This window comes from Oryctolagus cuniculus, chromosome 7 (genome assembly GCF_051225735.1).
Source record: "Oryctolagus cuniculus isolate XC-2025 breed Fujian yellow rabbit chromosome 7, ASM5122573v1, whole genome shotgun sequence".
NCBI lineage: Eukaryota > Metazoa > Chordata > Mammalia > Lagomorpha > Leporidae > Oryctolagus > Oryctolagus cuniculus.
The window spans coordinates 141284328-141311060 of NC_142873.1; the positions used below are offsets into that span (position 1 = coordinate 141284328).

At 42.2% G+C, this 26733-nt stretch overlaps 1 protein-coding gene across 2 annotated transcripts in view; it reads left to right on the plus strand.

Annotated features, from left to right (window-relative positions):
- Positions 1 to 597: 597 nt before the first annotated feature.
- The window catches only part of PTP4A2 (protein tyrosine phosphatase 4A2), a 30719-nt gene continuing 4583 nt past the window's right edge, over positions 598 to 26733 (plus strand). Inside the window, exons 1-4 of one of the 2 annotated variants that reach the window (XM_051832147.3) lie at positions 598 to 995; positions 17615 to 18353; positions 20408 to 20500; positions 26159 to 26289. In XM_051832147.3, the coding sequence (XP_051688107.1) occupies positions 18258 to 18353; positions 20408 to 20500; positions 26159 to 26289 (320 nt within the window). In that variant the 5' untranslated portion in view covers positions 598 to 995; positions 17615 to 18257. Of the gene's footprint in view, positions 1169 to 17614; positions 18354 to 20407; positions 20501 to 26158; positions 26290 to 26733 lie in introns of both variants that reach the window. The other variant, XM_051832148.3, reaches the window with a different exon arrangement.

Consider the following 26733-nt stretch of genomic DNA (forward strand, 5'->3'; position numbering starts at 1 on the left):
CAAGATCCCACAGCCTGGAGGTCTGAGTTTTGGTCTGTCAGGGAGGATTCTGAGGTCCGGCTGTTTGGCGGGAGGAGTGTGGGTCAGCGCAGAAATATCCTTTGTGAAAATGCAGACGCCACTTATTTGGGGCCTCCAGGAAGAGCGGACGAGAACCCAGCTGCCCCGGTTCCTACTTCTGAGCTGGAAATCCCCGAGCACAGGACTCAGTCTCCGCCGCCACGTCCCGTCAGGATCTGGCCCCCGGTCTCATGGCCTGGGAGCGGGAAAAAGCCCTTCGACCTTGCGGGTCACAGGGCGGTCGCAAGCCCTCGCCCCAGTCCAGGTGCAGGTGGGCGGGGCGCTGCGTGGGAGGGCGGTCACTCCCCCCCTCCCCGGTCACATGGACGCGTCTTCCGTAACCCGGAGTGCGGAGCGGAACGAACCACGAGGAGGAGGAGCGGGGGAGGTACCGAGGGCAGTGGGTCAGCGCCCCGCGGGGCAGGTGGGCGGATCCAACCGCCCCGCGAGCCGGCCGGCCAGCCAATCAGCGAGCGCGGGGGGCGGGCCGCGGCCGCGCGCGCCGCGCCCCGCAGCGCCCCCTGAGGGGCGGTGGCGGGAGCTGGTTCCGGCTGCGCGCGCAGCGGTGGTGGCGGCGGCGCGATCGGCCGGGCTGTAACCGTCGTCTGTCCGGGAGCGGCTGGAGCGGCAGCGGCGGTCGGGTGTGGGGCGCGAGGCGACGCCACAGGGCAGCGGCGGCAGCGGGGGCAGCGGCGGCAGCAGGGGACGCAGCGGCGACCGCAGCAGCAGCAGCAAGACGGACTCGTGGACACGCGCCGCCGCCGCCGCCGCCGGGCCGGGCCGGGTGTCGCGCGCCGAGGCTGGGGGGGAGTCGTCGCCGCCGCCGCCACCGCTACCGCCGCCGCCGCCGCCGCCGAGGTGACTGAGGAGAGAGGCTCTTGCCTCCTCGCTCCCGCCGCCGCCGGACTTCAATGCCCAGTCCCCAGCTCGCCAGCGTGAGTGCGCCCCTCCCGGGCGGCCCCCGCGCCGGCGCCCGGGGCCTCGGGAAAGGGGAGGGCGGGAGGCGCCGCTGCCATTAGCGCAGGCCTGAGACACGTCCCCGGAAGGAGGGCCGGGCCGGGCCGGCCGGGGGCGGGGGCAGCGCGGCCGGACGGCGTGGAGCGCTGGGGTGCGTGAGCGGCGAGGCCGTGCGAGTGTGTGGAAGAATGTGGGGTGCGCGCGCGTGGGGCGAGGGCCGAGTGTCCAGGGGGGTGCGGGGAGAGAGCCAGAGGGGGCAGTGCCACTGTGTGTGTGTGTGTGTGTGTGTGTGTTGGGGGGAAATGAGGGAGTGGGGGGAGGAGTGGAGGGGAGACTAGGAGTGAGGGGCGCCTGTTCGTAGGGGCGGGAGTTGAGCGTATGGGGGGGCCAGCAGTGCGGTGTTGGGGAGAAGGTGAGTGGCAGATGAGGAGAGGGGAGGGTGTGCCTGCGAGGGTCCTCGGCCCTGCTCCCTGGTCTTTGTGTGGCTGCACCCTGGGGTCTCGGGTTAGGGAGCTCTCTCCAGAAGTATCTTGTCTTTGGGTTGCAGTATGAGAAGAGGGTATAAGAATCTTACTCTGGTGACTAGCTCTAGGTTGTTCTTTTCCTTTCTAGAAAGGATGTGACTTGTTCTTTTTTTAAAACTTTCCCCCCACAATTCATGACATCGAGATAAATTTACACATTTGTCAAGGCTATGGTTTCCATCCCATCCTAGTCTGGGAACTCTTGAGAGTTGACCCACCCAAGCCTGACCCTACGCTCCTGTCTGTAGGCAAGAGCATAAACTTTTGTGTGAGGTACTGCTGATTTTGTATGTGAAAGGTGGTTAGGTAAGTTGAAGTAATGTGCTTTAGGTTATGACTCTTTCGCACCCTCTGGCGAGAAGCTTCTAAAGAAATAATGTAACAGTAATGATGAGGAATTGTAGGCTCGTATTTTATCTTGGAATTTGTCAAGAAATGTCATAGAAAGTTCCGGCATTGCTGTAGGCGTTGAGCAAATGCTTGTCTGTTTTGGGGTCGCCAAACTACAACCAGTGCTGGGTTAGAATATGCTACTTCCTTGCTGCGTGCTCTTTATCACGTGGTAATTTCCCACAGGAAGTGAGTGCAGTTAGGCATTGACATGTGCAAAGAAAAGGTAAGGATCAGAATGACCCGCTGTCACAGTTTCAGAATCACTGCTGGTGTGTGGGTATCGGTAAGGATGGTGAGAAGTTTGTCAGTATTCTGGTCCAAACCTTTTTTTTTTTTTTAATTAATTTATTTATTTGAAAGGCAGAGTTAAAGGCAGAAGCAGAGAGAGAGAGAGAAACAGAAACTGTGTCTTCCATCCGCTGGTCCCCTCCCCAAATGGCCGCAATAGCGGGAGCTGGGCCTGTCAGAACCCAGAAACTTCTGGGTCTCCTACGCTGGTGCAGGGGCCCAAGCACTTGGCCATCCTCCACTGCTTTCCCAGGCCATAGTAGAGAGCTGCATAAGAAGTGGAGCGCTGGGACTCAAATTGGCATCCATATGGGGTGCCAGCACTGTAGGCAGCGGCTTTTACCCACTAGGCCACAGTGCCAGTCCCAACATTTTTTAAGTTTCATGTTGAATGGACTAATCGCTGACATGGACTTGCTGCCTTATTCTTGGGATTCTTGATGAAGAGCACCTTGATAGGGGTTTTACAACTTAATGATGTAATCTTAGGAGTTAATGACATCTCTTAAAAATTGGGATTCTTTCAGTATGATAAGTAGAGCAGAGTGTGGTTCTTTTGATAGTGGACATAATAAATTTACAGGCAAAATCATTGACGTGTAATTGGAAGTCAGGAGTTACGTTTTTCTTGAGTGTCCTTCTCAGTCACTACCAGGCTTTGCTCTCAGAACTGGTAAATACTGCTGTTATTCTTCGGTGGAGGAAGGGATTGGTATTAACTGCCTACTGTTTTGCAGGTGGTTTTTATACACTCATTTAATTCTCAGCTACAATAAAGGTGGTAGGTATCCTCACTGAGAACCTTTGAGTTGCTTCCATGTGCAAGGCACTGGGGATACGGTGAAGACCCTACCTTCTGCTTGCCCCTTCCTCCTCCACGGACTTGAGTGAGGACAGGAAGAGATAGACTCAAAAAAGTTAAGTTACTGATCCCAGGTCATAGAGATAGTAAAAATTGGAGTTGGATTAAAAATTCAAGACTGACTCTAAAGCCCTTGATTTTCCCACCGCACCACCCTCTCAGTAGGTTGTGTGTCTCTGAGGTGCCTTTTGCATATGGTGACCTGGTAGGGTGTGGACAGCAGAGCTGTGGAAGTCAGTGCGGAAGACTGAATGGCTGGAGGCAAGGAGATCATTTAGGAGATGCTGACTTGAGGCTCTTAGGGGCCCAAGTTAGGCTTTTATGTGGGAGGAGATTCTACCTTGAAAGTCTCTTGGGGCCCCAGGGTGTGTGCTTTTGAGACGGTTTTTATGAGGCACCTGGGATCTGTCTGGGAGAGGGGAGTCTGATTAAAGAAATGCAGCAGCCTTTTATGTTTTGTTTGTTTGTTTGTTTTTGGGAAAGTGGGAAGAGTGTAGTTATTGAAGCTGAGTCAACTAGAAGTTGTCACTTTGTTGAAGTTTGTTGAGGTGCCCGGGTTCTTAAATCAGAAGTGAAGAGCAAGTGAGAAGATGGATATGAAAGCACTTTGTTAATTATAAATTGAACTAGGGGCTCAAGAGTATTACAACCAAGACTTTTCTACTTAGGCAACAGTTTCATTGTTATACTTAGTAGCTGGGAAAGGCTGGCATTCTAGAATACCTTTACAAGTGAGAAATAGTTCAGAACTGCTGAACCGGGTGTTTTCTGACTCAGAACAGCGTAAGTCAGACCACTCCCTCCATGAGTCAGTCAAGTAATATTTAATTTGAACCAACCAGATTTATAGGTAGAAGCCATTTACAACATCATTGAACTTTGGTGGCACTAAGGAAGAGTAAATGTTTGAATTTGAATGCTTTTGAACATTAAAAAAAAAAAAAAGTCTGGAAGCCCCATATGTGTAGTTTACCTGGAAAGAATTGTGAGCAAGGTAAATTAGATTTTTTTTTTTTAAGAATTATCTTTATTTGTATGCATGTTATCCTTTACAGATAGTATTTCCTTATATAGTAATTATAGGACATATTAGACTTTTAAAGCACAAAGTTAAAACTTAGTAGGGATTTATTTCCCAGAATTTGACTTTTTGTTCCCTTTTGTTAGAATGTGGGGTTTGTAACCAGTGAGGCCTCTAGAGAAAGCATTAACAAATAGAATGCAGAAGAGGAGTACATAAATTTTTAGCTGTTGCTCTTGGAAGAGTGAAACTTGTTAGAGTGAAACCTGTTTTTAGGTTGATTTCTTTGCATGCTGTTTCATGAGCTGTACTACTGTTGGATAGAAGTTGAGGTTCTTTACAGATTTTGAGTAACTAGAAATCAGATTCATAGTTTTAACATGGTAGACTTAGTTACGTTTAATGAGAGGAGTAGCAGTAGAGATCTTGTGGTCTTGGGATGCTTGTGCAGTCCAGTATTAAACTTTAGGGCTCTAGATTTCAACAATCTCTTGAGAATCATCCCATTTAAAACCCGGTGATAATTTGAGTAAGTGGTATTCTTTCAACTGTGCACATAAGGAAATTGACTTAGAGACCAATTGTTGAATCCCAGTTTTAAGAATCCAAGTTAAAGAGCAGTAAATAGATGGCAATAATTTTTTTTTCCTTCTTGAGGCTTAAAGTACTTAAATGAGTACAGTGGCTGCCACCAGTTATAATTAGTTTGAGACATGGGGATCGATGCTTAAAGTGGAGTTGGTATGGTGATCACACCGTGAGATATTAGAAGTCTTCTCTCCATTTTCATCTTTCAGAACTATTATGTATAGATGTGTCTAGTCATTTTCTTCAGTTTTTCTTTGAGTGACTGACTCACAGTCTCTGTTGACTGCCTGGCTACTCTCCTGGGACTGTAAACCTTATAGGATTGCTGTGGATCTGAAGTAGGTACTGTATGTAAAAGTGTTCCTCCTTAGATTGGTAGAGGTCTATGTTGAACCAGAAATTGTCACTACTACTCCATGTAAGAACCTGCACAGCACTCTCTGCTTCTACAGTTTCCCATTTTGGAGTTACCAGGACTTAGGAGAAAATGACCCTTCTCTTGCCTGAAGGTTGTCTTTTCCTGCATTATTTATTCTAAAAGTGTCGGTTTACAGGGCACCAAAATCATTCCCAGGAAAACGAGCAGTTGAAGATACGGTATTTTTAGGTGACTTGAATACAAACGTGTTTTGCTTTCCTGCACTGATGTTCTTTCCCGTAGGTTCTTTTAACCTGGTATCTACACCAGTGTAAGTGACCTAGAAACTAAGTTGTCTTTTGAATATAAATTTACATTGTACTTTTTAAACTGCAGAGTATTTTAAGACTATGCTCTTCTGTGACCCTTTGCTAGTTGAATCTGATTTGAAAAAATATTTTGAACATTAGAACTGTCTTTACCTTTAGAAAAGTGGTGTATTTGATTTCTTTAAAGAGTATTTTTGGGTTGAAATTTCATTCTTCTCAGAAGATGTTAATTCTTTTGGCATAAAATGCACACATGATATATTTGTTTTAGCAGATAGGATAAATTACTTTATATTTTTATTTCTGCAGTGGTCAAAAATGTTGGCTCTTCACTAATGTATCATTTGACAAGAATTCAGATTCATTGTTAAGTCTGCTTCCAATTGTCCATTGGTTTCAGTTAAGATTTTTTTCCCTGCACTGTTTTGCAGGAAACAGTCACCAGGTTGTACTACCATAGTGTTTGTAAATTGGTTTTATGTACATATTTGATATCTATTGTTTTTAGTAGCAAAACAAATTGATGTGTTTTCTACTTTGCATTATCGGTGAAAAGGGGACAGAATGACTGGATAGCGCAGAAGGATATGAGTCATCAGCAGGATTTGTCAGCAAGTTGAGAAGGATATGATGGAAAAACAATAGATTCTGGTAACATTCTTCATTCCACATGTATAGCCCCAAGCAAAATTTCCTTTTGTTGATTAGTTGAAATAATATAAATAATTTAGGTCTTTGTAAATCAAGCTATACTCAGTTTTTCTGGCGAGATGGGATTTTCTTTTGGAGATCATCAACCAGTAGAATTTTGTGAAACTCATAATGTTTGCTAGGAAAAATAATTCATTTATCAAGTAGGACTCAGTAAAGAGAATGTAAGCTTTTTGGTAATGATGGAGCTGCTCAGTAGTTCAGAGAGGTCCACCAGTACAGTAATATTTGGGCACTGTCTGGGAGAGGGCTCTGAAGGGTCTTAGTGCATTTGAATTGGTTTGGAATTCTCAGCAAGGTCAAGGATACCCAGAGTTACCTGCTCAAAGACTGAAGCTCCTTTCTCAAGTCATATACCATGGCCCTTCACTGTTTCTGCCAGTTTTGTCATAAAAAGTTTCACTTTTCCTCAGAAATCTTAATCCTGCCTTGTTCTACTCGTGTTTATTTTATATTCAAAGAATATAGCACTAATATAAAAACTTAATTCCTGTCAAGTATTTTTTTGCTCTCGCTGATTCTTGGAGCTTGATTGTGGGTAGTGTTTGTGTGGTGTACACACAGAGTTCTGCAAATACTTATTCTGAGATGGGATGTATGCTGCATTTTAGTCTCATTCACAAGTGGAATGTTGTCCCTCATCTTAGCATGTGGAAAAGAGGATAAATACTGAATTTTGCATGTGTTAACTGGGAAGAAAAGGAAGATGAGTCTGTTGAACTAATAAGGTAGTGAAGAATAATAACCTCTTGACATTATAGACATTTTGCCATTTTTTTTTTACTTCATGTTTATATGGAATACCTAACATTTACTTTTCACTGTATGGTTTTTAAGGATTGTGAATATTACTGTTTTGTGAAAATAAATATCGAGCCATTATTGGACAATTAGTGGGTGGACGGTGTATTTTACAAGGCCACCAGCAGCTCTAAATAGAATGATTTGGATTCTTGTTTGTTTATACTGTATTTAGTTCAGTACACAGAGAGATGGCTTTTAAAAAGCAGGTTTAGGAGAGGAAGTGAAGTGTTACTCAGTTTTAGGAGAAACTTGGACCAACATGCTCTAACAGCAGAAAAATTTCTGGAGCTCAAACAAAATAATTTATGCTGACAAAATGTATCTAGGGTTGTTTCTATTTTGAACCCTGTGCATGGAGAGCTTCCCTTTCCCCAGTCTGGGTGGATATCAGCAGGACCTTTGTATATGTTCAATATATTTGACAAAATAGGAAATGAAAGAGTTAAGCTGACCCATAAACTGCTAAATTCTGAAACATGGTATATTTTAGATAGAGCTAACAATAGCCTGAAGTTTTTGCTTTGCATGCTGCTCCTGTGCTGTAGGTTATTTTGAAAGGTGATTCAAATAACCTTTCCCGAGTATCTGTTTTGCAACATCAGGGAACTTGCAGCTGTTACAGTCATTCTAACTGTTCTAATGTAGCTCAGAAAACATTTCAAAGCAGTGTTGATGGGCTGAATCCAGGTGTCCTTTTGGATTTTTATTACTGAATTTATTACAATTGGAGTGTAGAATCTCAAATACACTTTTTTATTCATGAAATAATTGAATCAGTGGTTCTTGGGTTTAAGTTACGTACAGTGATACTGGAAACCACATGATTGCCTTAGATTGTTCTCTAGGAAAATTACTTAGCCTTTAGAGATTGGTAAAGAAAGATGGAAGGAAGGGAAAAAACAAATGTTAAGATTTAATTTTATGGGAAAACAAGTTAATTGTAAATAGTTCTTGTTGTGTAAAAAGGTTACCACAATTCTTTAGGAAGAGAATAATGCTTAAACTTTATAATAAAAAGGCTTGGGAGTTCTTAAAATGTGCATGAAGTCTTTAACTGTAAAGCCGTTAGCAAGGGTAGCCATGATACCTTTGACTGAAAATGAAAGTATGGGTGAATAAAGTCAGTTTAACAGAGCTGTTGAATGTAATTTTAAAAAAGTTAACTGAAAACAAGTAGATTAATGCCCAATATTAGGATTATGCTGTTAGGGTTTTTCATGTTAGTACCAATATTATTTCAGCTTTTTTACAAGAAAAAGTGAAAAGTGGCCATAGTGAAGTTATCTCAATTTGAATTTTATTTATAAAAGGAAAAAATAACATTTTTTGGCAAGAGATCCATCTGGACAATTGTTAGTCTTCAGAGGAAAAATGGAGCACAGAACTGCAAAGTAAATTTTTTCAAGTGTGGCATGAAAGTATTTCATGTGGTTTTTGTCTTGTAGTTATTTGTAGAGGTAGAAATTACTAGAAAAGGATAACTGCTAATCACCAGGGTACACACAAATTTGAAAACCACTCCCTTTTCATTTGGGTGGGAACAGGGCCCCACAGCGCTTCTAAATAACTGTCACTGTTCTCGGAAACAGGTGTGTTTGTTGGTTAGTTGCTTTCCTTTCCTTTTTGAGTGGCAGACAGCTCATGTGTCTTCTGCTGGTTCTGAAGTGTTAAGACATTTTCCCACTGTCAGGGTCATGATTTCCTTTTATAGGACTGATTATTGATTTCTGTACTGAAACTTGATTCTCAAGTTCCCTTCTTAAATGAGGAAGTGGAATAGTGGGAATAACCAAGGAAGTAACTATGAAACTTTTTTTTTTCAGTAAAAAAGCATCTTGCTATCTAAAGCTTATTTACAGATATTTTGAATCCTAATTTGTGTAGAATCTATCAGATTCCTGTATATCAGCCTTCTAGGATTATAGTCAGTAGGAAGAGGGAAACTAATACTAATTTGAGTCTTAAAGTTTCAAGGAGCCAGATGTATTCAGTTTTAGTTTGCTAATGCAGTAGTGAGGGATGAACAAAGGTAGATAGCACAGAGGCTAGGTAAAGCTGTTACTGCTATAGGACAGTGAGTTGGGGTTAAGTCATGGAAGATGAGTAGAATTTCCGTTTGAGACCGGTTAGCCAGAGGATGAGAATTTCATTAGTAAAGGTGAATTCTCTTCAGTTTGCAAATATTCATTTTTTCTTCTTCAAATGGTCAAAATACAATAGTAGATACATAGTGCTTTTCAGGAGAATTTCCCTACTTTCCTTTTTTGATAGTTGAAAGGATTTTACAGTGTTGTCTGAGTAGTCTCTGGATATTAAGTTAGGCTTTCTTGAGTTCTTATGGTTATTCAGGGCCTTGACTCCTTTTTTCACAAACTCCTTTTTGGGTTCTACCTCAGAGTATATGTTGAAACTGACCTCTTTATCTTCCTTACTGCTACTACCTTGGTCCAGGCTCCCCTTCTCTCTCCTGGATTGTAGTGACAGGCTCCTGATGGATCTCCCTGCTTTCATTTTCACCACTGTATAATCTGTCTTCACATGGCAGCTGGAGTGATTATTTTAAAACATAAATTGTCACTCTTGAATGAAACCCTCCAGTGGCTTCATTCAGAGAGATATCATTCTCTGAATAAAAACCAAATCCCTATAGAGGCCTATAGCTTTTTTTTCCCCCTCTTTCTGTGACTCTGCTCATTCTTTTGTCCTCTCTGTTCCAGGAGCACCAGTCCTCTGTTGTTCCTAGAAGCTTCAAGCATGTCCCCACTTCATGACCTTTGCTACAGCTAATCTCTTGCCTGAAATGCTCCCCAAATATGTATTTGGCTCAAACCCACACGTCTTAGATAAAATAGCACTTTTTTACTGAAGCCTTTTCCTGATAGCCTTTATTTTTTTAAAAAAGATTTAGTTAATTTATTTGAGAGGCAGAGTTAAGGACAGAGAGAGGTCTGCCATCTGCTGGTTCACTCCCCAAATGGCCACAATGGCTGGAGCTGGGCCCATGTGAAGCCAGGAGCTTCTTCTGGGTCTCCCTAGCAGGTGCAGGAGCCCAAGCACTTGGGCCATCCATTACTGCGTTCCCAGACCATAAGCAGAGCTGCATTGGAAGAGGAGTAGCTGGGACATGAACTGCTTCCCGTATGCAGGCAGAGGCTTAGATTACTACAATGCCACAGTGCTGGCCCCTCCTGATAGCCTTTTTAAAAATTGGAATCCCAAGGCCAGTGCTGTGGCGTAGCAGGTAAAGCCGTTTCCTGCAGTGCTGGCATCCCATATGGGCACAGGTTAGAGTCTTGGCTGCTCTAGTTCTGATCCAGCTCTCTGCTATGGCCTGGGAAAGCAGTAGAGGATGGCCCAAGTCCTTGGGCCCACTGCAGCCACATAGGAGATCCGGAATATGCTCCTGGCTTTGGATTGGCGCAGCTCTGGCCTTTGCGGCCATCTGGTGAGTGAACCAGTGTATGGAAGATCTCTGTCTCTGCCTCTGCCTGCCTGTAACTCTGCCTTTCAAATAATAAATACATCTTTAAAAACAAACAAACAAACAAACAAACTTGGAATACCCCTACCTGTCTGGCACTCTGGCACTACTGATTCCTCTACTTGGATTTTTCTCCTTGACTGTGACATATCATTTGTCTTTTTCTGCCCACTGAAATGTAATAGCTATCCTGATAGGAATTTTTTTTACTGCTCTTGTTGCACCCGTGAGAGTATGTGACACATGTTATGTGTCCAACAAATATTTGAATTAAACTTTCTTTGTAAAGATTTATTTATTTGAAAGGCAGAGTTACAGAGAGAGGGAGAGAGACAGAGAAAGAGATCTCCATCCACTGGTTCATTCCATAAATGGCTTCAATGACTGGAGCTGGGCCGATCCGAAGCCAGGAGCCAGGAGCTTCTTCCAGGTCTCCCACGTGGGTGCAGGAGCCCGAGCACTTGGACCATCTTCTGCTGTTTTCCCAGGTACATTAGCAGGAAGCTGAATCAGAAGTGGAGCAGCCCAGGGCTTGAACCAACGCCTATATAGGATGCTGGCGCCATAGGCAGCTGCTTTACCTGCTATGCCACAGCGGGTAAAATAGTTTTTAAAGATTTAGTTTTTATTTATTTGAAAGGCAGAGTTACAAAGAGAGGAGGAGAGAGAGAGTGGGAGTTTCCATCTGCTCATTCACTCCCCAAACGGAACTTCTCCCATGTGAGTGCAGGGGCTCAAGGACTTGGTCATCTGCTGCTGCTTTCCCAGGTGCGTTAGCAGGGAGCTAAATCAGAAGTAGAGCAGCTGGTCTCAGACTGGAACCCATGTGGGGTGTTGGTATTGCAGGCGGAGGCTTAACCTGCTATGCCAGAACCCCGACCACTAAACTTTTTTTTTTTTTTTTTTTTTTTAAGATTTATTTATTTATTGAAAGGCAGAGAACTTTCCATCCAGTGGCTCACTCCTCAAATGGCTGCTAGGACTGGGCCAAGGCTGAAGTCAGAAACTGGGAATTCTATCCCATTCTGCCACATGGTGGCAGGGGCCTAAGCAGTTGGGTCACCTGCTGCTTTCCCAGGCACATTTAGTGGGAGTTAAATTGGAAGCAGAGCAGCTAGGACTTAAAGTGGTGCTTTGATATGGGATGCCGATATTGCAAGTGGTAGCTTAACCCACTGTTCCACCATGTGTGCCCCGATAAATTCTTAATAGACATTTATAAGGAAAATGCCTAGCTCTTTATTGTTGATAGATTAGATTTTTGTCTTTAATGGGAAGTTTACCTGTCTTAATTGATGTAAAATGGATTTGTATTATGGAAAAATTACTGCAGGTTTTAGTCTTTACTCAGAGTATTTAGTATCATGCTTTCATGTTACCTGATTGTTGAAATGATGCTGACTCAAATTTGCATCCTGTAGAAAGTGATGAGAAAATCTCATCAGAAAAATAATAGTAAATGTGTGCTTGTTTCCCAGATCTTTGCTTTTAGATTTTATTTCCTCATATCTAGAATTCTTTTATTGTGCCTTTATATTGCAGTGTGCTGAAACGCAGAGAGAGAGTGCGCGCAAGCTTCTATCTGCTGGTTCACCCCAAATGGCTGCAGTGGAGAGAGCTGGGCTGATTGAAAGCCAGGAGCCAGGAGCTTCTTCCGGGTGTTCCACACTGGTACAGGGGCCCAAGGGCTTGTGCCATCTTCTACTGCTTTGCCAGGCTATAGCAGAGAGCTGGATCAGAAGTGGAGCAGCCGGGTCTTGAATTGGTGCCCACATGGGATGCTGGCACTGCAGATGGCGGCTTTACCCACTACGCCACAGTGCTGGCCCCATATAGTGCACTGTTTTAATTTGATTAATGGTGGCATGACCCTTCACATTGGAGGGTGTATTGGATCACTTAGTTTAATTTGGAACTATAAAGAGATAATTTCTCAGTGCAAAGCTTGATGGGAGTGGATTTTTAAGAGAATGCCCAGGGGGCCAGTATTGTGGCACAGCGGGATAAGCACCAGCTTCCCATATGGGAACTGATTTGGGTCCCACTCCACTTCCAATCTGGCTCCCTCCTCATATGCCTGGGAAAGCAGTGGAGGATGGCCTAATTGCTTGGTTCCCTTTTCCCAAGTGGGAGACCTGGAGGAAGCTCCTGGCTTCTGGCTTCTGGCTTCAGACTGGCCCAGCCCTGGCTGTGATGGCCATTTGGCATGTGCACAGGGGATGGACGGCCTCTCTCTGTCCCTCTCGATTTGTAACTCTGCCTTTCAACTAAACAAAATTAATCCTTTAAAAAAAAAAAAAAAAAGGTAAACACTGATCTTGGTCCACATCTTGCAAAGTTAAAAAAAAAAAAAAGCCTAGTAGATTTGATTGTGTGAAGTGGAACTGCTTTTATGAACTTCTCCTATTCCTTTGAAACTGCTGTACTCAGTATTTGGATTTAGAAATACAATTGCCATGGTTGGTATTGTGGTGCAGTGGGTTAAGCTGTTGCTTACAACACTGGCATCCCATATAGGAGTGCCAATTTGAGTCCTGACTCCTCAGGTTCCAATCTAGCTCCCTGCTGTGTGCCTGAAAAGCAGCGAAGCATGACCCACGGGCTTGGGCCCCTGCACCTATGTGGGAGACCCAGATGAAGCTCCTGGCTTTGGCCTGGTGCTGCCCTGGCCATTGTGGCCGTTTACGGAGTGAACCAATGAATGGAATACTTTTCTGTCTCTGTCTGTGTGTCTCTCTAACTCTGCCTTTCAAACAAATAAGATAAATTTTATGTTCGTATGATCATGCACTTGTTTTTCACTTAGTAGAATCTTCTGGCTATGTTTTCCATATCAGTTCATATGTTTCTGCTTTATTCTTTTTGATCCCTACATAGTTTTTCATGTCAAGAATTAAATGATCATCAAGATTAAATGTAAATGAATATTGTTTCATGTGTTTTGGTTTTTAGACTATCTTGGTACATATTAGCGGTAGAGGATTAACACTGGATATTTAAACTAATGCATCCTTCCTCAAAGGGTTCAATAGTCTCTGCTGTGCCACTGACTTGGTCTTATTGACAGTGTACTTTCTCAGTGTGGTCAGTCTCTGCTTACTTGCTCTTAGTTCTTTTTTCCTTTCTCTCTCTCCTTCCCCTCCTTAATTTAAAAGGATTTCTCTGTCATACACTGTCCTTTATAATCTTTCAGAAGTTACATTCTTTTGTTAAAAATTAGAATGTTGCCTAGGAAATTAAATGTCCCAAATCCAACATCTTTAAAGTTAGGTTCTATAAAAGATAAGATTATAAGCTGGAGAGAATATTTGGATGCATATTGAATTGGACTGCTCTTATATGTCAGGTAAACTAGCCTCTTGCATCACCTGGTAAATTAAAGTAAATCAGTTTTTACTTAAGTAGGTTAGAGCATAATAAGTGCAGGAGAAACAGTGTTAGGAGAAAGTTTCCTGTGTGGTGTACAGATGCTGAGTTTATGTAAAATACGGGGCTTTGCAGCTTTTGACTACTCTCCAGCTCTGATTGGTTGTTTATGATTTTTTTATAGGTTTGCATTTAAAAAAAAATTATTTGAAAGGCAGAGACACAGAGAGAAGGGGGGAGGGAGAGAGAGAGAGAGATGCTGGTTCATTCCCTAAATGGCCGCAAAGGCCAGGGCTGGATAAGGCCGAAGCTGGAAGCCAGGATCTTCTTCAGGTCTCACACGCGGATGTCAGGGCACTTGGGCCATCTTCCCCTGCTGCTTTCCCAGGCGCATTAGCAGGGAGCTGAATTGTAAGCGGAGCAGCTGAGACTTGAACTGGTACCTGTATGGGATGTGGCACTGCAGGTGGCAGCTTAACCCGCCATGCCACAACACTGGCCCCTGATTGCATTCTTTTAAAAGAGATTTATTTCTTTATTTGAAAGGCAGAGTGACACAGATCTTCCATCTGCTGCTTCATTTCCCAAATGCTTGAAACTGGCAGGGCTGGGCCAAGCCAAAGCCAGGGGCCAGGAACTCCATTTGGATCTCCTACATGGGCTGGGGGACTCAAGTACTTGAGCAATCATACTTGCCTCTCGGGCACATTTGTAGGGAGCTGAATTGGAAGCAGAGTATCTGGGACTTGAACCAGGTACTCTGATAGATGATGGGGACATTCCGGACAGTGACCCACTGTACCACAATGCCCGCCCCTCGCCTTGCGTTCTTAAGTGTGTCACTGGAGTTAACATTTGTTTATCTTTTGACAGATGTGATAATTTTACTGTTGAGCTATGGGGGAGGAGGAGGGAACAGAAGCTTCCTTTTGTCTTGTATCTGTTAACTTTGATAGAACATACTGTTTCTTTTTGCAGAAATTCCCTTGTTGGGGTTCTCAGTATTAAGAATTGAAAAACTAATCATGAATTATCCTTATCCCTGGAAATTGTCCTTCCAAAATGAGGGGCTAGAACTTGTTCTGTTTGCTTAGCAGACAGACACTGGAGACTAGTTAAAAAAAAACTTAATGCTAGAGCTGTAACCTTTTAAGACTGGCTGTCATTACAATGCAGGTCTTTCAGCGCCTTTACTCAGCTGACACACATTAGCAGTGATAACGTTGTAAAACCAAAGGGATTCAAACAGGTTAGAATTTCCTTGTGTTTTACTTTGCACTGCATGAAAACCATTGTTCTTTGAGTACTTTAATAATCCCACCCCTACCCCAGCAAAGTCAAGGAGTTACAGATGAGCAAGCAGATATTTGAAGAAAAGTTACACTTGAAAAAAAGATTGTAACATGAAAGATATGTGGGTACCTCCAAAATTGAAGGGAAAAATAAATGAGGAGTTGGGGGATCTGGGTTCTTGATCTGCTATTAATTAGCAGTGTGGTTTTTTGTTTGTTTGTTTGTTTGTTTTGACAGATAGAGTTAGACAGAGAGAGAGGTCTTCCTTCCGTTGGTTCACCCCCAAAATGGCTGCCATGGCTGTAGCTATGCCAATCCAAAGCCAGGAGCCAGATACTTCCTCCTGGTCTCCCATGTGGGTGCAGGAGCCCAAGCATCTGGGCCATCCTCCACTGACTTCCCGGGCCACAGCAGAGAGCTGGACTGGAAGAGGAGCAACTGGGACTAGAACCCGGCGCCCATATGGGATGCTGACGCCGCAGGCAGAGGATTAACCAAGTGGGCCACGGTGCTGGCCCCAGCAGTGTGGTCTTAGTTAAGTAATTTTAATCTTTTTGAATCCAAAACATTTTTATTTTTAAAGAAGTCAGAGTATTTTTCTCTACATTCCTCCTAGCTCTAAAATTCCTTGACTGCACAAGGAGTGATCTATGAAGTGTTTTCTTGCATAATTTCTTTTTTTTGTTTTGTTTTTTAAATATTTATTTTTTACTTGGGTCAGAGTTGTTGCACTGAGAGAAGAGAGAGGTCTTCCATCTGATGGTTCACTCCCCAGTTAGCCTCAATGGCTGGAACTGCGGTGATACAAAGCCAGGAGCCAGGCACTTCCTCCAGGTTTCTCACGTGGGTGCAGGGACCCAAGGACTTAGGCCATCCTCCACTGCTATCCCAGGCCACAGCAGAGAGCTGGATCGGAAGTGGAGCAGCCGGGACTAGAACTGGTGCTCACATGGGATGCCAGTGCTTCAGGCCAGGGCATTAACCCACTGCACCACAGCGCCAGCCGCTTCTTGCATAATTTCAGGTGACTGTTCTGGTGTTACAGTTAGAATGATGAGTAAGAAAGAATGGCAGTGTATATTTTTCTTAGTTTTGAATGTAGAAGTGGAGCAGTTGGAATTGAACCAGTGCCTTTATTGGATGCCAGCAACACAATGCTGGCCCCCATTGCATTTTTAAAAAATTTATTTGAGGGGCTGGTGCTGTGATGCAGCAGGTTAAAGCCCTGGCCTGAAGCGCCGGCATCCCATATGGGTGCCGGTTCTAATCTCAGCTGCTCCTCTTCCGATCCAGCTCTCTGCTATGGCCTGGGATAGCAGTAGAAGATGCCCAAATCCTTGGGCCCCTGCACCCATGTGGGAGACCCAGAAGAGACTCCTGACTTCCAATTGGCTCAGCTCTGTCCGTTGCAGCCATTTGGGGAGTGAACCAGTGGATGGAAGACCCTTTCCTCCCTCCCTTCCTCCCTCCCTTCCTCCCTCCTTCCCTCCCTCCCTCCCTCCCTCCCTCTATCTCTGTAACTCTTTCAAATTAAAAAAATTTGAAAGTCAGAAGGGGAGACAGATTCTCTGTCTGCTAGTTCATTTCCCAAATGCTTGCAATAAGCCAGGGGCTGAGCCAGGAGCCTGGAATTCAATTCAGGTCTCCCATATGGGTGACGGGGACCCATCTGCTTGAGCCATCTGCTGCCTTCCAAGGTGTGCATTGTGAGGAAACTGGAATTGCCTTAACCCTACTGTGTTTCAAAGCAGCAAGCCTAAAATATTAAAAATTCTACAGCTTCTCTTTTCTCTCTCTCTCTCTCTCTTTTTTTTTTTTTTTTTTTTTTTGTTTGTTGTTAAGGATTAATATTTGGGGAAGAGAATGCTGTGTGAATCAGTGACCTTCAGATGATTTCTTCTCTTGAGGCAGTGATGTGAGAAATAGTAGTAGAGTAAACTGGACTGGAAATGAGAGGATGGGATTAAACGTTAGTTGAGTCAGCAGGCATTATGGTGCATTGGAAAAAACATGGGACCGGAAGACTTCTGTTTGTATTTGAGTTCAGCTAATTTACTTTGTGACCTTAGACAAGTCACTTCTCTGGTTTTGTTTCCTTGTGTACTAACAACCTCAGAGTTGTATGAAAAAGGAAGTAGTTTTTTTTTTTTTTTTTTTTGAAAGTGCTTTATGAGCTACTGTCATTGGGTGCCATTGCTTATAGTTTCAGTAGAAAGACTTCAAACTGGAATTTTGGTATATATCCATCCATTTACAGATATGCCTCATTGTAAGCAAGGTGTGTGTGTGTGTGTGTGTGTGTGTGTGTGTGTGTAAACGGCCTAACCATCAAAGTGATAAAATAAGGGGATTGTTGTGAACTTTACAAAAAAAAGGGGGAGGGAGGGTTTCATTGAGCCCAGATTGAGAAAACAAAATGATATACTTTTGAGTCTTTATATCCTATTTTTCATAGATGGCAGTCATTTAGAATTGGTGACATTTCATGTCTTTGAGTTCATAACATATTCGTGACTTCAGACATTGTGTTTGCTGTGTTATCAACCTCCAATTATTTTACTTGTGCTTTTCTCCCCCAGGTTTTTTGTTGGAATATACGTTGCACATTTATGGCGATTCTGAGCGTGAGGGCAGACTTCTGCCAGGCTCAGCACAGCGTTTTCGCTGACAAGTGAGCTTGGGGGTTCTATGTGCCATAATTAACATTGCCTTGAAGACTCTGGACACCGAGACTGGCCTCAGAAAATAGTTGGCTTTTTTTTTTTTTTTTAATTGCAAGCATATTTCTTTTAATGACTCCAGTAAAATTAAGCATCAAGTAAACAAAAGTGGAAAACGATCTACACTTTTAACTTGTCTCACTAGTGCCTAAATGTAGAAAAGGCTGCTTAAGTTTTATATGTAGTTGGAGTTTTTTGTTTTGTTTTGTTTTTTGTTTTTGTTTTTGTTTTTTTTTTTTTGGAGTCCGAAGGTATTCATCTGCAGACATTGAGGCCCAAGTTGAATCTGGATTCAAGTGGATTCTGAATACTTCTGCTTATCTTGAAGAGAGAAGCTTCATAAGAAACAAGTTGAATAGAGGAAACACTGATTGATAATAGGCATTTTAGTGGTCTTTTTAATGTTTTCTGCTGTGAAACATTTCAAGATTTATTGATTTTTTTTTTTTCATTTTCCCCATCACACTCAACACACGCACGCTCACACTTTTTATTTGCCATAATGAACCGTCCAGCCCCTGTGGAGATCTCCTATGAGAACATGCGTTTTCTGATAACTCACAACCCTACCAATGCTACTCTCAACAAGTTCACAGAGGTAAGATTGTAGTACTGTTTGCATTGATATATAGATAAAACCCCATTAAAAATTAACACCATTATTTTAAAAAACTCTTCTTACAAAGTCATTTATTTCAGTGATTAGAGTATAGATGATCAGTCTATCAGTCCTGATTTGAATTGGGTTGAATTAGTTACAACAGATTTTTGAAAGACAATTTATGGAATTTGGGGAAACTAGTGGTTATCTAGTATTGTGTTTTTTTCTTGTGTCCTTTCTACTTCATTTGTTATTTCAATAAAAATAGTTGACATAAATTGAAAACAATAGGTATCCAGCATTATAAGGACTAGGATACAATAAGCAGTGTTTGCTTAAGGTCACAGATACACAAACCTCATGAAGGACGGACAGATGCTATTACTATTTCCTTGTTACATATGAGAAAGTGGAGATTCAGAACCATTTGGTAGTTTGTCTCACTAAAACCTTTATTAATACCTCAAAGGTGCCAACACTTTGAAAACCACGCCCAAAATATTTAGCAACAGTAGTTATCATATATAGGAGCCCAGAAACTAAGGAGAAGGAAAGGTGTTACAGATAACTTTTTTGTGTTAGAGCTTTACTTTTTTTTTAATTGATAGTAGAGATATCTCTGGTTAATTCAGCAAGTATTTGAATGTAAACTTCTTAATCATTCCCAGGTTGTTCAGTCTAAATGTGGTTTTTGTTGATGTATTTCTGGAGTGGACTGAAAGCTAGATAATCTCCTAAGGATTCTCATTTTGCAGATAGCAAAACTGAAACCAAAAGAGGTTTTGACTTGCTAAGATCACAAACACCATAAAAAAATTCCATCTCAACCTTTTGAAGAACAACTATGGAGTTTATTGTAATGGATTTTATCTGTATTTTGAAAATCATTTTTAAAATTTCTAATTTAATATAATACTTCCAACTTCCTTGAGTCTGTGTTATAGTAAGGCCTTTCTGTGAAGAGTCCTTTAACAATTAAAACAACTTTCCTGTTTAGGTAACTGGATGATGGACACTTGTAGGATAGCACCATTCCTGCTTGTGTGTGTTTATTGTTTCCCTGAGCTTCTTAAAACTTTGTATACACAGTGTACAAGTTAACGCCAGGCCTGTGTGCCCTCAGATTGTAAGTCACTTTGAAGCCTGACTGAATTACATGATACTATTTTCAGCCTGTGGATTCCTTGGCCATGGACTCCAACTGTGGCAGAGGCCACTGTCCTGCAACTATAGAAAGCTCTTGGTAGTCCCTTGGAGATAGGTAGTCATTGGGTGAGGCAGTCACCGAAGGGAGGGTTCTAAAGGAGCAAGGCTCTGGCTATAATTATGCATTAACTGCTTTTTTAATACAGTACTACTTTTGCCTTAATTTCAAAATTTTATTTCTTTAAATTAAAAAATGCAGTGTGCTTATTACATAAACATTACAAGATACAGATAAACTAAAAGACAATTTAAAACTTAACTATTAATATCTACTTTCTAGACTTCCCTTTCCATATATGAATATAGAGTTAGGATCACACTATATATTTCCTAAATCTTTCCCATCCTCCTTGGTGTTATTTTCATAGCTGTTACATAATTCACTGTATGCACGTACCATACTTCCTTGAACCATTCTCTTGCTTTTGAGCTGTTACACTTGATCTTGGCCAAAAGGCCTAGAAGTGATGTTTTTGAACTATTAATGTTCTGCTTTTTCACCATTCCAAACCGTCTGTGGTGAATGTATTACTACTTAAATCTTCATTTATATCCTTAGCATTTTCCTTTGTATAGATTCCTCCAAATACAATTTCTAGGTCAAATGTATGAATTTTTGAAGGTTTTGTGTTAGGCTACCAAGTTGCTGTTGAGAAAGAAGAGGCTTGTATTCCCACTGAGAGGGCAGAGTGTCTGTTGTATATGTTTGCACAATGAGAATGATTCTGATCATTGTCTGGGAACAATATCTTATTGTTTAAATTTATAATACTACATTTAAAGCTTTGGTTGCAGTGTCCAAAAGCAAGTTCACTTACAGGTTTTTTTTTTTTTTTTTTTTAAAGGAACTTAAGAAGTATGGAGTGACAACTTTGGTTCGAGTGTGTGATGCCACATATGATAAAGCTCCAGTTGAAAAAGAAGGAATCCACGTTCTAGTGAGTGTGTAGTGTTTTAATTTTTCACTACAAATGGACCTTTCAAACCTAGATATTTATACTGGGTCACTTGAGTAGTTTTGCCTTTTTAAGCTTATGATAGGAGATACAGTATTGAGAACAATCTTTTGATTCCTTTGGATTATTACATTGGCAGTTTTGTTATTTATGCCCTTAAAAATCTACAAATGCAGAGTATTTTTAACAAATAAGAAGTAAAGTATAATACACATTTATTTCAAGAACATGAAAATCTCAGGGCAGGTGTTTGGCACAGTGAAGCAGTTTATATGCTACTTGAAGGGGCTGGCATTGTGATGGTAGTGGGTTGAGCTATGGTTTATGATGCTGGCATCCCATATCAGAGTGCTGAATTAAGTCCCTGCTGTTCTTCATATCCAGCTTCCTGCTAATGTGCCTGAGAAGGCAGAAAATGGCCTAAGTACTTGGGCTGCACCCATGTTCAAGACCAGGATGGAGTTCCTGGTCCTAGCTTCAGCCTAGCCCAGTCCTGGCTGTTGTGGCCATTTGGGGAATGAACCAGTGGATGGATGATCTCTGTCTGTCTCTCCCTGTCTGTTCCTCTGCCTTTCAAAGTAATTAATAAATACATTTTTAAAAAGCTGCTTGGGATACCTGCATACTATATTGGAGTTCCTGGTTGGACTCCTGATAGTTTACAGCTTACTGCTAATGTGGACCCTAGGAAGGTAGCAGTGATGGCTCAAATAGTTGGGTCCCTACCCCACTACCTGGGAACCCTGAATGGAGTTCCAGGCTCCTGGCTGTGGCCTGGCCCAGCCTTGGCTGTTATTGGCATTTGGGAAGTATACCGGTAGATAGAACATCTCTGTCTGTCTGTCTGTGTGTCTCTGTGAAAATAAACAAAAATTAGGGGTGTGGGGCAGCATTGTATCAAGAGTTTGGGTTGCTGCCTGCAATGCCAGCATCCCATATGGTGCTGGTTCTAGTCCTAGCTGCTCCACTTTCGATCCAGCTCCCTGCTGATGTGTCTAGGAAAGCAGCGGAGGGTGGCCCAAGTGCTCGGGCACCTGTCACCCATGTGAGAGACCTGGATGAAACTCCTAGCTCCTGGCTTCGTTCTGGCCCAGCCATGTCCATTGTAGCCATCTGGGGAATGAGCCAGTGAATCAAAGATCTCTTTCTCTCCCCCACCCTACTGTATAACTACCTTCAAAATAAATAGAGTAAATCTTAAAAAAAAATTAAAAAAAGAGGTCTGCATTTGTGTTTATGAAGTTAATGTTTGTTTACATTTTGTTTCTAGGCTACTAGTTTGAACATAGCTGGAAGTAATTTTCATTTGATATTCTTAAGTCACAAATAGAAATACTCCTTGCCACTTTCCAAGTATAAGATTTTATGGATGACTTGTAGGGGTCGGTAAGGTGGGAGAGGGGAATAAGGAGAGGAAGAAGGCATCTTGCTCTAGAGTAATCAGCATAGGTGCGGGTGTTTTTTGGTAGGTTACTGAGGAGGTTTTGTGTGATTAAGTTTTTTCATAATTAGAGCACAAAAGTGTTTGGGATTATTATAAATTAAATTCCTCTTCATCAGCTTAAATATACTGTTTCATTACAGAAAACAGGAGCCTCAGATTAGTTAGATTTTATACCTTCAGAGAAAGAGGAAGGAGCAGAGACAGATCTTGCTTCTACAGATTCATTCCCCAAGTGGTTGCAACAGCCAGGACTGGGCTAGACTGAAGCCAGGAACCTGAGAACTCCATATGAGTCTCTCCCATGGGTATCAGGCCCAGGTGTTTGGGCCATCCTCCACTGCTTTCCCAGGTGGTTTAGCAGGGAGCTGGAAGGGAACTAGAACCGTTGCTGATATAGGGTGCTGACATTACAGCTTAACCTACTGTGCCATATACCCAGTCCTCGCTCCCTACTGATTGAGGGGGTAGAACTGTAGTCTTTATTACGTTGGTCATTTGTTGGAAAGGCAGTTTATACAAGGGGAATAAATAGCCTATTGGTAAGACAATTATGTCAGACTTGATTTGTAAATCTTCACCTTCATTTTGGTGAAAACACAAAAGCTAAATAGTCAGCCATGGTTTTAAAAAATGTTTTAATAGGGCATTGTGGAGATCAGCACTGCGGCATAGCAGGTTAAGCTGCCTCTGTGAGGCTGCCGTCCCATATGGGTGCTGGTTTGGGTCCTGGCTACTCCACTTCTGATCCAGCTCCCTGCTAATGTACCTGGGAAGGCAGTGGGGGATGGCCCAAGTGCCTGGGCCCCTGCATCCATGTGGGAGATCGAGAGAAAGCTCCTGGCTTGGCTGCTGGCTTCAGACTGGCCCAGCTCCAGCTATTAGGGCCATTTGGGGAGTAACCAGCAAATGAGAGATCTCTATCTCTCCTCCCTCCCTTTCTTCCCCTTACCCCCTCTCTCCCTTTCTCCTTCCCTCTCTCCCTCTTCTCCCTCCTTCCCACATTCCATCTCTCTCCCTCTCTCTCTCTAACTCTGCCTTTCAAATAAATGAATCTGCGGGGCACTGGGTTAAGCCGTTGCTTGGGACAGCTGCACCCTGTATCAGAGTGCCGTTCAAGTCCGGACTGCTCCTCTTCTGATCCAGCTTCCTGCTGATGTGCCTGGGAAGCAGTGAATGGTGGCCTGGATTGAATTCCAAGCCTCATCCTTTGGTCCAGCCCAGCCCCAGCTGTTCATGGGCATTTAGGGAGAGAACTAGTAGATAGACGATCTCTCTATCTCTCTCTGTCTCTCTCTCTGTCTCTGTATGTGGTCTCTGTCTCTTTCCCCTTGCTCTTTCTGCCTTTCAGATAAATACATGTAAAAAATGTTTTAATAGTATGGTATGATGATAATTTGCATTCCCCTTTCTAAATAGCTGGTTGGAAATTACTGGAGATAAGTATAAACATTTGTTCAATGGCAGCCTTGTGTTTAGAAAAAAAATGAAAACAAAACTTGAAATTCTTAAATTAAGCTGAATGTAAGTTCATTTCCCTGTATTGAGTATGTTCTTCAAAGGATAGTTGAGAAATCAGCTTGTTTTGACAGATGGTAGGGTAAGAAAATGACTTTGGATTGACCATAGTCTGTTTGAATGGATTGAGCATAGTCTGTTTGAATCAGTAATTTTAGCAGACGTTTTCATAGAATAGAAATGAAGTAAAGAACTTGAACTAGTTTAATAAGCCTAAGATTTATTGCAAGAGCTTTACATTTAGGTTTTTGTTTTAAATACCTGTGATCAGATAAAATTAAAAGTCTAACTTAAGCCTGGAAAAAACAAAGATATTGAATATTAAGCTTGGAATTTCCTTTTTCTAGACACAAGTTTCCCCTTAGGTAACTTAGTTCTTTTTTGTTTATTTATTTGAAAGACAGATTAGTCTTTAAATGCTTGTTTACATCCCAAGTGCCCAAAGCTAGGAACTTGAGCTGGGAACTCAATCCTGGTCTCCCAGGTGGTGGCAGGGACCCAGCTGTTTGAATCTGAACCATCACCCACTTCCTCCCAGGGTGTGCATTGGCAGGTTGCTGGAATTGGAAGTGGAGATAAGACCTGAACTTAGGCAATGAGATAGGAAATGTGGATATCCCAAGTGGTGTCTTAACTGCTGCACCAAACAGATATCTTAAGATAGAGTTAATTTACTTTTTCTAGGTGAGCAGGGTTTGGACCATTTCCCTTAGGAGCATATCCCTCAAATAAGACCTTTCAGTCCTTTTTGAATACTCTTGCAAATCAAAGGCACATTGGAATAGACTAATAGTGGTTTTATTTGTGTCAGTTTAAGGTTGATGTTTCTAAATGATTAGTGTTTTCTGTGTGTGTGTGTTTTTTTGTTTTTTTTTTTTTTAAGAAACTACTTATGAGTAAGTGAAGCATGCTTTTTATTACTGTTTGTTAGCTAGGTTCACTTCAGGAAGTGTTAGAGGAGGGAAACTCTCAACTAAGATGGTTACTTTTTTTTTTTTTTAACTGGAGTTAAGGGAAAGGTTTATTGTTGGGTGGGGAAAACTAGACGGGGTTACTGGTTTTACTGCTATTTACTGTTAAACTCTATAGTGACATAACACTGACAGCCTTTTAATTATGGGGCATGTTGACAATGCAAACAATGTGCTGTTGTGGCTAATGGACTACACGAAGTGTTCTAGTGTTGCTAATAATAAGTGGAGAATCAATTTAGTGCTCTGTCACATTGCTTTTTTTCTTCTCTAGTCTCTTAAATTGTCCTTCCCAGTTTCATTAAAATAGCCTTATGTTTTAAAAAAATTCCCAGCAGTGTTTTTGCATTTCTGTTCTTAAAGGGTAGATGGAAGGAGAGTGAGGAAATATGAAATGTGAATCTTGCCCATTTGTGTTGGTTCCTTAGGACCTCTTGGTAGGTGGTAAGGAGGATAAGCCCCCGTCTATATGGTGAAGTCTGTGTAAGCTAGTCTTGATTGAAAGATGACCTAAACTGATGAATACAAAAAGGAATTCTTGAGAAAGTGGTGTTCATTTGCTCAGGACCCTATCATTTCATACTCTTCTTGTTAAATGGGATATGTATACCTTAAAAACTTTGCTAGCTGCTTTTTTTTTTAAAAATAAGCACAAAGATTAGTGTGTTTTTGTTATGATTTATTAACTATTGGAGATTTCTTATCAGAGCCTTTCCCTAGAGAAGTGATGTCATAACTTAGAGTCATCTGAGGAATAGTCCTCAAAAATATTTGTAGAGACCAGTGAGACAGCAGATGATGCACTTTGCCAGAGTGGACTTTAAATATGTCGACATGTGTTTTGTCTTTTCTTCCTTGGTCTTAGGTTTAATTGTATTTTTTGTTCTTATGTCTAATTATTAGTTTGTTCAGGTGTAATATTTGGGAGACCACTGCCTCTTAATGAACTCTTTATGACCCAGAAAAAGTACTTTGCATAAGATAAATTTAGGGGGTTCCGACATCGTGATGTAACAGGTTAAGATGGTGCCTGTAATGCAGGCATCTCATATGGTTTGAGTCCTGGCTGCTCCATTTCCGATCCAGCTCCCTGCTAATACTCCTGGGAAAGCAGCAGAGGATGGTCCAAAACCATTGGCCCCTGCACACTTGTGGGAGACCTGGATGAAGCTCCTGGCTCCTGGCTTTGGCCTGGCTCAGCCCTGGCCATCGGAGCCTTTTGGGGAGTGAACCAGCAGATGGAAAGTCTCTTTCTGTCTCTTCCTCCCTCCCTCCCTCTTTCTCTCTGACTCTGCCTTTCAAATAAATAACAAATAAATCTTAAAAAATAAAGATAATTTTAGGGGCTGGTATGTGGTACAGTGGGGCGAGCCGCCACCTGCAATGCCAGCATCCCGTATCTGAATGCCAGTTGACATCCCAGATGTTTCACTTCTGATCCAGCTCTCTGGAAATGTGCCTGAGAAAGCAGTAGATGATGGCCCAAGTGTTTGTACTCCTGCCACCCATATGAGAGACACGGATGGAGTTCCTGGCTCCCTATCTTACTCTGCCTTCCTAATATATAAAATAAATCTTTAAAGAAAAGTATTTTTGGTATAGTTAGTTCAGCTAGGCATGCCTTATGTTCTGTGTGTGGCTCTTCTGAATTAGGATGTTAATCCTGGAGAAAATATCAATTTAATGTAAAAGACCATCATTTCTTTACAGGATTGGCCATTTGATGATGGAGCTCCACCCCCTAATCAAATAGTAGATGATTGGCTAAACCTGTTAAAAAACAAATTTCGGGAAGAGCCAGGTTGCTGTGTTGCAGTGCATTGTGTTGCAGGATTGGGAAGGTAAGGTTGATTTGTCTGGGTTCATTACCATGCCTAAGTCAGTCAGTCAGTTAAAAGTTTCACTTTGGTAGAAATTTGTGTTGTAGTAGATAATAAAATATTAAATTACCTGAAAAGACAAGAAGTGAGAACAAAAGCTGGGATAATGATTTCTCAGGATAGACTTTTGTATTTCATTTTAATTTAGTGAGTGGTTTTCTTTTTTCCTTTATTCAAAGGAACAAATCAAAAGTTTCGGTAATCAGAAGTTTAGTACACTCAAATGGGCAACAAGATTAAAATCACTTTGGAGATTAAAGAATCTGTATGTGGTTAATTTTGAACTAAGATGAATGAGAAGTTAGTAGGTGGAGAGCAAATGGTTGAACTTTAAACTTTTGAAAGATGTTGGACAACAGGAATTGACTTTGACTTGAAAACATTTCCCTGAGTCTGACAGCGCTG